Source organism: Pagrus major, chromosome 18 (genome assembly GCF_040436345.1).
Source record: "Pagrus major chromosome 18, Pma_NU_1.0".
In the NCBI taxonomy this organism is placed as follows: Eukaryota; Metazoa; Chordata; class Actinopteri; order Spariformes; family Sparidae; genus Pagrus; species Pagrus major.
Window position 1 is genome coordinate 18,718,600 of NC_133232.1, and position 12,332 is coordinate 18,730,931.

Genomic DNA, 12,332 nt, shown 5'->3' on the forward strand with positions numbered 1-12,332 from the left:
TAAAGCTCTTTCTCTGCAGCCCTGTCTCTCTCCCACCCACAGGCACAAAGTCTTTGTGTGCTGAGGAAACTACTCCCCTCCATTTGTTTAACGCATAGACACAACTTTGACTTAAGATCTTAATCACAAAGGTCACAGTAGACATAATCTCTAAGTTCAAGTCAAGTTTAAATGTAAAACTTTCACCTGCCGAATGAAAACAAGCCCAGTCACCTTCATTGGTGTTACATATACAATAATATACTAAATATATATATTAAAGGTGCAATATGTAAGAATTGGCCACTTTTCAAATTCATACCCAAAACAAACAGGGGGCAGCATCTCACCCGAGTATCCACTAACGCCTGCTAACTTAAGCTGCCGTTAGCTCGGTTAGCTGTGCAGCTAGCGGTCTGGACTGGGTGTTTACGCCAAGCCCCCAGGAAGTGGCTCAGGGTTTGAAGCCACTTGTCGTAGTGACCAAACCATGTAACTTTAGCATCACGTGATGCCCTGCGGCCCAAAAATACTTTTTCCCATAAGCTTACATTGTGAAAAAAGCGTCTGTAAAACGGTGGATACATTTTTTTGAGCGTCACAAGCCCTGAGTCATGACTCGTTTCACTGTCATAATTTGAGCCATTCGGCCCAATAACATTTGGAAAGTCTAGAAGAACCGCATGATTAAATTATTTTATCCTCATTCAAGTTAGCCGGGCGCTAAACAGGAAGTTTGTCAGCTCGGTCGTCAGAAGTCTCTAGTGCTCATGATCTACGGGCCTCACGACTCAGAAAATCTGGTTAATTTTATACCCAAGAAGTCAGGCTGTTTCATCTTCATGCGCCACTGAGCAGCTGTCATAGGAGTAATCGGGGCACGTCCTCTGACGCTGTATCCAGATTTTAATTGTTACATCCATCTTTACATCATTAGCAAAGGATATGATGATGGGCCGGGGCCAACTGGTTGGCATGCTAACTTCAGTCGATATCTCTGCGACACAACACACAGACGTCACAACTGTTTTTTCTTTATGTTCTGTTGATAATATTGATGATTTTTAAAAAATGTTTTTAACTGAAATGCATACAAATTTTACCTTTAATCAAGTTTTATGATTAGAATCTGGACAAATTTGATGGCGGTCCCTTAGTTTGAGTCATCTGATGACAGAAAATATTGTTTTTGTCTACAGCACTGCATGTGAACTTGATTCTCTTTACCCTTCAGTTCTTAAACTATCTCTGTCATTTTTCTACCTTTACTCTAAACCAATATGTCTCAATATGACTTTCTCACCAACATGAGAAAACTCGAACTTTTCCAACTAAAACACAGTCACACAGTTAAGTTAGAGGTCGTTTATTGTTCTCTCTGGACTGGTCCAGAACAAGGCGAATGATATGCAGTAAAAAAGGCAATATTCAGCCCAACAGTCATAGTGAAAGCATAAATCCACAGGCACTAGGCGTGGAGCATGAGTGTTTGTGTAAATGCAAGACCATATAGTCCGTTCTTGTGTGAAACCAGCTTCTGTGTGGAGTATGGAAATGTCTGTATGAGTCTATATGAGCTGATGTACATGAGATAGTCAATTTTGTTCTGCTTCCTGCAGTTGCTCCTCTGATGCAGAGGGCTCAGTAACTTCAGTTGTATCGTCTTCGTTTATGGTGACCAACGGGATGTCTTCGTATGCTGGGGCAGGCGGGAGCTCGACGCTGCTCGTGCTGGCTGCCGGGGAGTCGTCGTGGTTGGAGGACACGTCTGCTGACAAGGCAGCAGACTGGTTTCTTTCCTCCAAAGTCGTGTCCCAGTCCTGGTCTGAGGGATGAGGTAGACTAGCCATGAGTTCCTGAAGCAAAGAGCAGACTTCCGGTTAGATGTTTCTATAAACTGTGGTGGATCTGGTCAGTGTGTAAAAATGACTGAGAATGTACCTGTTGTCTCTCCAGGTCATTGTTCCTCACAGCGCTGAGCAGGCTCTTCGTGAAGCTCGCAAGCTCCAGGTATTTTTGTTTTTGGTTCTCTAGCTCAATCTCTAAGAACTGCACTTCCTCATGCTGAAACAGAAGAATTCAAAAGGGCAAAAGGTTCATTCAGAGCGGCACTTATTCTAATTCTTCGCACTCGACGGATTAGCATGAACAATTCAGTTTAAAGACAGGACTGTAATTGTGGATTGATCAGTGTGTCATAGTCTTGTGCGTGTCTTCACCTTGAATTCCAGCAGGCCCTGCATTTGATCGAGGTCTGAAGCCACTAGTTCACCATCATAATCATCATCATCTTCGTCCCTGTCCTCATCAATTACTTCAATCTTCTGTTAAAAAAGGAGATTAGATCATGACTTTATAAAAAGAGACGGAAAAAATAATTAAAATTCTTCTGGTGACTAATATCTCCTCTGGATATTACTCATTATGTTCTATTTTTGTAATTAACTGTATTATGTAAAGGACTTTGTATTGCAGTTACTATTGAACAAACAAACTATACTGTTGACTGTAGTACAATAGTGCTGTAAAGTTTAAATTAGCTCATATTTATCATGAAACATGGTGTGATAATGCATCACGCACAGTAACAAATTATTGTAAAGAGATAATGATGTCAGACATAATATAGAAACATTTCAAAAGTAAAAACATGTATCGGACTGGACAGGAAAAATATGTAAAGTCTATCAGTGATGTTATATCAGATTCAAAACACATGATTACACTTGCAGAATGTAGCCTATTATTGCCTTAATCTGGGCTGCAGAATAATGATTAAAATGAACACAATCCTTTTGTGAGGTCCAAATATTCATCAATCAATGGGGAACAGATAATCACACTTTAATTTGTTTTTCAGTTAAAGGCCCACAGATTTGGAAAACCCTACTATCAGAAATAAAAACATTAATTGATCTCAAAGCTGTCAGTATTAAGTCAAATTATGGCTTCAACAAAGTCATATCTGTTACATGTTTTATATAGCATACATATTTCTACCTTTTTTCTCTCTTTTCTTTTTGATCTTAGTCATAATTTTCAGTCATTGTTCTTAACTGTTGGTCTAAGTTACAATCACTGTCTGTAATGGCTGCTTCTCGATGTCTGTTTTATTATTAGCCTTTATGTCTATTTTAGAGTCTTGTATCATGTTTTATTCTTTGAAAGCCTAACCAGGCCAAGACTGCAAATTAGCCATAGCTAGAAGTCTTAATGCATTGCACTGGTTGCATTTTAATAAGATGTAACAATGCCTACACGTATTGTCCCTGTCAAATTAACTGATAGATGTGAAAGTGAGCCAGTTTGAACAATACCACAATCCTGAAACTGAAGCAGTAAAATGCAATTCAGCCATCATTGATTTTATTATCATCACCTGTGCTTTTCTTACTTCTTTAAAAAAAGGCCTATTAAACATCACTTTACAAATAACGTGCAATGGTGAAAAAAAAGGTACAGCTGGTGTTGTTCTGTTGCTACAAACTAATATGATCTTACATGCTGAAGTAGAATGAATGAGCTCCACCAGTGCCAATTCCTACGTGGATGGATTTAATGAGGCTGTACTGTAATATCCGAGAAATAATAATAATCAAGTACCACATTATTGGCCAGTGGAGCAGCAGTGGGCACATCTATTCCATCCTCTCCGTCTCTATGTTGTGAGTCGATGGTGCCATCTAGGAGCCAGAACATTGCATGAATGTTGAGACACACAGTTTACGCAGCAGTAAGTGTTGGTGTGTGTAATACTACTAGTGGCCTAACCTTCAGACAGGCAGACAGACCCCCCGTCGTTCAAGTCGTCTCCGAGTTCGGGCGTCCTAAGCCGCTCCTCGTCAGGGCTGAGGCCCACTGGGGACTCGTTTCCTGGGGATGAGGTGGTGAACACAGCAGGCCCGCCTTTAGGTGGAGGGATTTCAATACCCATCAGACGATACTTCCTCCGTCTGTTGCTGATCCATGTCTGCCGATTAGAGAACACAGTAGACAAAATGCTAACATGCGTAACTAAAATTCAAGTATATCAATTAATAAATAATAAATAAAGTGTCCAATGTGGTAGATGTGAGGGTTAAGTCAGGAAAACTAATTAGTGAAATATCATTATATAATCACCAATCAGAATACATGTATCACATTAAGCCTTGGTTTTAAGTAGTTGTTTAATTATTGAAATTATTTGAAGGTGATCCTATAGCAGCATACTGTTTCTCTACAAAGATTTTTCTTCCATGCAATAAATATCCCAGTAAGTGAGATGGCCGTGGGTCATGTGTGTGTCAGGACTGAGCGACTATATTTAGTCCATCAGCATTCCTGCTGTGGCCCTGATATATAACTGCATGACTTTTACACAACTTTGAGTCAGTAAGTTAGAAAACTTCCATGACCTAGAAAAGTTACTCTTCCCTGTTTTCTTGTTCGCTCACTAAAGTTCAGACAAGTCAAATAATCTTGTTCTCCCTAAATGTCATAGACAAGTGGCCAGAATATGTGAATAAGGCTCCAAACTTTCTTAGTCTACAAAACATTTTGCTAGTTTCAATGACACTGCAGAAATTCAAATCAAATTCAATAAAACCCATCATTTTCTAGATTTATCTGCATTATTTGAACCCTGTGGATTTGGTTACCTTGACTATTTCAGTGTCTACATTGAGTTGGTTCGCTGCAGCGGTGATCTTTTCCCTGCAGACTGAGCCCAGGCTGGTCATGCCTCGGTCCCAGTAGCGCTTCAGCTGGATGAGATCCCCGTCACTGAACTGGGTCCGATCCTGCAGCTGCGAACACAAACCCTTGTTTAACTACAGAACATTCACACAGATACTAAGCAGACTCTAGCTTTACATTGTACCAGACAACATAAATGTACAATAATTATAGTAAACCGGATATTTTTTTATGTTTTTGTTCTAGTGATTAATGATGATACAAGCTTAACAGTTTGACTGGTCAGCTGAATTTTTGAAAAATGTTTCAGAGTTTCAGAATATCTTACTATTTAGTATGACCCTCTTTTGCTTTAATGACAGCATGCACCCAAGTGTTCATGGAGGCAAAACTTCATGTGATGTCACAGAATTATAGGCTTGTAGAGTCCATGCCAGCTCCAGTGAGCACAATGTCATCGCCCGTGTAGATGTTTTTTTTTACAGTTTCAGAGGAAGTTAACATGATTGCAATGTGCAATACACATTCCGCAAGGGTTCAGAGAAGAGCAAAAAATTATACGAGATTAAATCATGAATATTAACTCATCTATATCTTAGCCTTTTTTATCCTCAGGTGTGCATAAACAAGAGGTTAGGAACTGCTATGTAAAGAACAAAAATGTGAAATTATTCGTTATCTTATTGGTAACTGGCACAAGAAGCAGAAAATTATCGGGTATCGGTATCGGCTGAAAAAAATCCATCTCATACCATCTTAGTTTTCTGTGTTATATATATATTATATATAAGTCTTGCATTTAAAGTGACAAAAAAAAAGTACTAACTGTTCTCTTTCTGGAGTTGCTGATGACCCAGGGGGCTGCAGACACACTGACTGAAGTCTGCACACAAAGAGACACAGTCATGTTAAGTCGTTTAACTCACTTTCAAGGAAAGCTGTAACCACAGTAGACCCTTTCCTACCTGTGAGCTGGATTCCCCTGTAAATGAGGTCTGTGCTGTGAGGGAGTAGCTGCCCTGAAGGGTTGTGTTGCTGTGAAGCAGTGCGGGTCTGGAGCTCGTCATAGGAGGTGTGTGGCTTCCTCTCACCACGGACACCTCAGCCCCGGTCGGGCTGGCTGACGTCTGCTCCCTGTGGATGTGTGTCCGAGCGGCCATACTTGCCAGCTCCTCTTCCCTTTGCCACTCATCTTCTTCATCACCAGTTTCCATGGCGATGGAGAAGTTGTGACTGGTGTCCAGTGGCGGATGGGGCGCTGGCCTGTGACTCTCCTGGCTTTTCCGGATAGACACATGACTCTGCCTAAGTCTGTCCCCCTCGCCTCTCTCTGACAGGGTGAAGACCTGCTGGATACGAGGTGTCTGTTCAGAGGAGGGACCAGAGTTTTGTACTGGGAGGGACACCCGAGTCTTCTGAGGAGCGGGTGGTTGAGGTTGGGGGTTGGAGTGAGGTCTGGGCTGAAGCTGAGTCTGAGACTGGGAGGAAGAGGACCAAGGGCGAGTTTGCGCTGTGCCATACTGCCTAGTCCAGCTGTGAGGTACTACACCTGCTCCTGCACTTACCCCCGCCTCCCCAAGGGATGAAGTTCCCTTCCTGACTGCAGTGTAGACTAAAGGCCCTGAGGCTGAAGTGAGGGATGGGAGGTTTTGAGAGAGCGAGACTAGCTTGGAGTGGAGGGATGAGGAGGTGGAGGTGGAGGTGCTCCTGCTCTGCAGGGCCTGGTTGATCAGAGATGAAGATGTGTGTGCAGAAAGCTCAGAGTCTGATTGAGACGGAGGGGCTGTGGGTCTCGGCCGGGAGCGAGGGACGGAGTTGATAGAGTAGATCCCGGTCAGTATGACGTCATTGTTGTTGTTGTTGTTGTTGCTGCTGCTTCCACTGCTGAGGGGAGAAGATGAAGAAGGAGAGGAGGATGTCGAGGAGAAAGAAGGGAAGGACGAGGATGGAGGGAGAAGATGCACACGGTTCTGGATGGTCCGCGCCGCAGCTATTTCAGCAGGAAGCAGCGCCCCAGCTGCTAGGCTATGATTGGACAGAGATCCTCCGGCTAATGTGTGATTGGAAAGTAGTCCCCCAGCGAGTCCGTGACTGGACAAGGAATGAGACACGCCTCCATTCTGCTCTATCTTGGAGGCGAGCTTACGCCTTTTGTTGCCAACCCATGTCTGCAGAGTAAAAAGAGCAATCGGCTCAGTGACAACACTTAAATAAACATTCTGCAAAACACTAGAGGGACTAATTTTGCAAAGTGAGAATAATAATTCATGACTTGTGTATTTTACCCGGACCACGCTGAAGTCCAATTTGGCCTCCTGAGCACATTGCAATATCAGCTGGAAGCAAGCCTTGCTCTGATTGGTCATCCCATTGTCGTAGTATCGCTCCAGGATCCTCTGCTGTTCAGCTGTAAAGACTGACCGCAGGTTCATCTGAGAGACCAACAAACCCCCAAAACATTGTATTACATAAGAATTCACTACTAATCAGAGCTAGCTGACAGATAATTGCATATGATGAGGTCAAAGGTGCGATGTCCTTTCTTTGGATTATGCAGTAATTAAATGTTTTTTTGTAGCCAGTTAAATTTGAGAAACAATAATATTTTTTCGTGTTAAACATTCATTTTGCAAATGCATTAAAGGAACTTTATGTAGCAATTTGTAGAAATGTACATGTATTAGTAACTTTCATATTGGCCCTATTTGAGTGGATTGTAACGCGACGTAAAAAATGAGGCCAAAAGTAACTTAGTTAATTTAGAAATGGAGCCCGCTAACATAAACTAACACCAAAGTTCCACAGAGCCCGTTTAACTAATAAAAATAATAATAATTACAACTGCAGGAGCAAAACTTCTATTTTGTTTTAGTCAGAACTTAACCTATGTCATTTCTTTACAACTCATATGGGAATACAATTCTTGATCTACTCACAGCCTGCAGGCCACGCCTTTGTGGCCATGCATCCATTCTGCTGCTGGAGGGGAACGGGGCTGCCATGCAGATCACAGCAAAACCTCCGTCTTTCTAGTGTGGCACAACTCTCATTGCGCTCATCCTGTCTCAGTGTACCTGGCCCACTGCTGGAAAATGTGGCTGAGGAGAAAGCAAAGCAGACAACGTGATGCCCAAGAGTGTAAATAAAAAGCTCAATCCACGTCATTATGAGCTCAATTCTGTTCTAAAAATAACAGAAGACTAGCAATCTTCTCTGGAGCAAGATTGAGAATGCAACAATCAGTTTCATCATATTGTAGACAGCCAGTCAACACTTTGTCATATAACACGTTACAACATTTTGAAAAAAATTACATCAAGCGCTGTGAGCTGTAAAATTACACCACACTGTCAGTCACAGTATAATAAGCTATGACAAGCCACTGTGCAACATCAATAACACTATCAATCAAGCTAATGTGCCATCCCTTGCAAGACATTGTTCTGTTTATCAGCTGAAAACCATTTAAATGTGTGTCCATGTTTTAACCCTGAAGTTACAATTATACAAGTATCATTTCATAAGTTAGATCTGAAGTGCTTTGGTTAATTTTCCTCAGAAATTTTAGGTCAGTGCACAAAAGGTGCTTGTCTTAAAAAATAACTTACTGCTTATTCCAAGACTAGTCAAGATCACAACTGCAGGGATATCACTGTATAATAATAATTGATTATACATACTGTTCTTTATGATGGTTTATATGGGAATTTATGAGTCACACAAATTGACGCTGAAGCAAAAAAAGGATTGTGTTAGGCCGATTGTAGAACATGGAAAAGGAATTTTGAATATAAATCGTGAAGTTGATTTTGGCTCCTTTGCATTTGGTAAAATTCCTACACATAAAGTTCACCTCTGCAATGCTTTTTGATTATTTTATCAAAAAGACACATAATGTATATTTGTGGTAATAGAAGAGGTGAATGAAGAGGAAATTTCATTTGTCTTTTGTGGAGCGCTTACGGTTTGCATGTTCCATATTTTATTGTGTATCATGCATTGTGGGACTCGCACTGGTCTTGATCTTGACTCGGTCTCGGTACATTCTGGTCTTGGTCATGACTTGGTCACTTTTTAGTTGGTCTTGACGATAACATTGGTGTTTAGATTTCTAAATTAGCCCTTTTTTTTATAAAAAAGATTTGGTTTACATTCAGATATATATTATGCTTACATTGTAAACGTTGTATAACCTGCTTTGGGCAATTTTGCATTTCACTCCGGTCATGCAAATACAACAAATTAATTTGAATTAGATTATCTTTTATCTCAGCATTCAAATCACTACCATACACCCTATTACAGACTGACTAAGGGACTGTCTTATTACAGCCTTATAGCTTACTACATAGTATCTGACTTTACAAACATGATCTTATATAAGCAAGGTCAGGTAAAAAAAAATCCAGCTCCAGGTGATAACTAGTTATTGAAGCTAATTAATGAACATAATTCAGTTTTAACACACCTTCAATTCAATAGATGCACGTACAAACAACAAGGAAACCGCTACAATGTAAGTTTAACTTTATGTTTTTAGACATGGCTTTTTAATGTGCCACACAAATACAAAATAATAGTGAATTAGGACCAGTGTTATGAATGTCAAATATATGACATATTCACAGCAAATCTACATTATGACTGGAACACAGAGAGACCGAGGAGACAGGAAAGAGCATCAAGCAGCACGGTCAAAGTAAAAACACATGGACCCTCGGAGAGCTGGAGAAGTGTGGTTTAAAACACATTTGTTGTTACTGCTGCTGGAGGTTTTTAATAAAAACAGAAAATGTCACATACGGGAATGTTGTGCGACCAATAAGCATCCAGCAGGTTTATTTTGGCAGGCTGACTGCGCATGGCTACAGTCAAATATGGAAACATTACGGAGAGAATTAGCGAACAAATTGTGGGCACGTCAGATTAGTACGCCGCCAGAGCAGCAGCCCGGAGACTCTCACACACAATGTACAACACAGGAAGCTCCTGCCATAACTTTACGACCGCGAGCCAGGCAGTAAACAAACCGGGTAAGCAGCTCCGCATCCCCACAATGGCCAGACAGACAGCCTACGTTAGCTTGCAGGCCCGAGCGGCCATATCTGAGCCAGCCAGCGTTAGCTAGCATTAGCATAGCTCTCCCAGTGGGTAGCTGCAGCTAAACTTTTCCTTCAAATCTGTGATTTCCCGACCCTGGCATGGTCATTCGCGCTGACCCGGGCTCCCGGCGGAAACGAACAGAAACGGCTCGGGTTCCCCTGAGGCGAAAAGTAAAACCACTTTCCTACTTACCATTTCTGATGTCAAAATCAGACGAACGTTCAAATTCAGCAGATTTCTTCACCAGTCCCCTTTGCTAGACAATGAAATCAGAACGTCCGATCATCAATTCTAATCATGATTGTGACGTGTTTGCAGACAGGAGCCAATGGGAGCTCGAGATCATCGCTGTGACATTCGGAAAGGGCTGAAAACTGAGCACCGTGGTCCCGCCCACCATTGACTTTGTTCAGTGGGCTGCTGGAGGAGGAGGTCATTCACATGACAGCAGCAGAAACTTGGCCTGGGGAAAAATGGATTGTTTCCTCATCACCTGAATATGTCAAAGTATCCTTTGAAGTGTTTATAGGTTGCCACTGACACTGTGCTGGCATATACAAAAGATGATGGGAATGTTGCCAACAGGAAATGTTTAAATGGACAGTTTCACTGCAGACCACACTGTGTTATTACAGAACATGTAGTTGTATGTATGTTGTATTAGTTTGTATCTTTCACTTTTGATCAATTATTAGACTTGATGTTGACAGTTAAAAGGCTCAATATGATTGATGCTTTTCCTTTTTCACAAGTTTGATAAATGTTAAAATCAGCATTTCTTTTTAATTATTGTATATTCAGATATGTATTATACTTTGTAAACCTTGTATAACTTTCTTATATACTGTATTTATATGGTCATGCACATAAAATAGATTTAATTACATTTTTATGACTTTTTATCTAATCAAATTAGGAAGACAAAGACTTTTGCAGATGTTCTAGTTACATTATTAAAAATAACTCTGAACATCTCAAAGTCAATAAGTAAGTAAAATCTATTAAATACATTTTACAGAGTGAGGTCAGAAAGTGCTTCACAAGTGAAAATTGTTAAAACATAAAGTAGGCTATAGTGCACCTCAAGTAATTAAGACTGACTTAGGTACTGTCTTATTAAAGTCTAATAGCTTAATGGCATTTTTACTGCATTATGGCTAACAAAATGTATTAGGAAGGGAGGCGGAGAGAAAGACAAATAGCCTAAGAGCATGCATGAAGAATTTGGAGACAGCAGTCCAAACCATTATAGGCAACTGGGACAATAAATGTTCTCTCCTTTGAACCAGGACAAACAAAAGGTACTTTGCCAGGAATGTCACGACCACAAGCTGTTTCAAATTTATATTTGAAAGACTTCTCAAGTCAGTTTTGTTACTTTGCAGAGCACCCCACTCTGTTTGAAGGTTCTCATAAGAGCTACATAACATCCTGCACTTTAAAATAAACTTGCCTTGTCAGTTCTCTGTAACAGAAATAAAGTCATTTCATCTATAATCACTGTGTTTTGTGATCTGTTCCTACTCGTAGGCTTTTTATAGGGGGTCACAGATTGATTCTCTTTAGTGTTATATCCAGATGTGGCATTTTACATATTTAAATGCACAGGCAAGTATAAAGACACCAGAACACCACTTAGATATTGGGTAATACTTCACAATAAGGTACACAACATTGTAAGTAGTTACTGAGGAGCGAGTAAGGAATGAATCAGGAACGACTTGATTGTCAATGAATCATTAATGTGTAATTCCTGAGTAACTGTGTTTTCAGGACTATATAGTGGATAATGATGAGTTACTAGAGAATAGACTGGGAGATACTATATTAATGAATTATTAGGTAATGATTAGTTCATTAATATCTGTGAATCAACATACTGACCGCTTTCTTCATCAGTTGTTCCTGATTACTGCTAGTTAATATTATGTTTGATTTTACTTGAAGGTACATAAAAAGAGTAAGTAATGAAAATGATTAAGTAATTAGTATTTAATAAGTCTACTTGTTAATACTAAGTAATTAATGTACTTAATTACTACTCCATATTATGTTTCACTTTAGTTGAAGTATACAAAAAGAGTTACTAATGATTAAGTAAATGGTAATTAATGAGTGTACTTCTTAACCACTCAGTATTATGTTTCACTTAACTTGAAGGTAAACAAAATGAGTAAGTAAAGATTAAGTAATTAGTATTTAATGAGTCGTCACTCGTTCATGCCACTCAGCAGCTGGTTCGTAGTTTATCAGCCTCAACAACTCATGAAGAAAGTGTTCAGTATGCCGACTCACAGATATGAATGAACTAATCATTACCTAATGATTCATTAATGTAGTATATCTCAGTCTGTTCTGTTGTAACCCATCATCATCAACTATATGGTCCTCAAATCACAGTTATTCAGGAATTACTCATTAACGGTTCATTTACTATCAAGTCTTTTATTACTCAGTCACTCCTCAGAAACCACTCACATTTTTGCATACCCTATTATAAAGTGGTCACATACACATATCCTATCATATCAGTGAGAACATTATGCTTAGCAATTGTGTTGCCTCTGATGGTG

At 40.1% G+C, this 12,332-nt stretch overlaps 1 protein-coding gene across 1 annotated transcript; it reads right to left on the bottom strand.

The window, feature by feature from the left end:
- Positions 1-1,329: 1,329 nt before the first annotated feature.
- hdx (highly divergent homeobox) lies at positions 1,330-10,081 on the bottom strand. The gene is made up of 11 exons (XM_073486394.1): positions 9,952-10,081; positions 7,593-7,754; positions 6,942-7,088; positions 5,622-6,824; positions 5,483-5,539; positions 4,620-4,766; positions 3,751-3,949; positions 3,583-3,662; positions 2,199-2,303; positions 1,921-2,043; positions 1,330-1,835 (listed from the first exon to the last, which is right to left on the bottom strand). The coding sequence occupies exons 2-11, from the start codon at positions 7,656-7,658 to the stop codon at positions 1,575-1,577; spliced, it is 2,388 nt and encodes a 795-aa protein (XP_073342495.1). The 5' UTR covers positions 7,659-7,754; positions 9,952-10,081; the 3' UTR covers positions 1,330-1,574.
- Between the last annotated feature and the right edge of the window lie 2,251 nt (positions 10,082-12,332).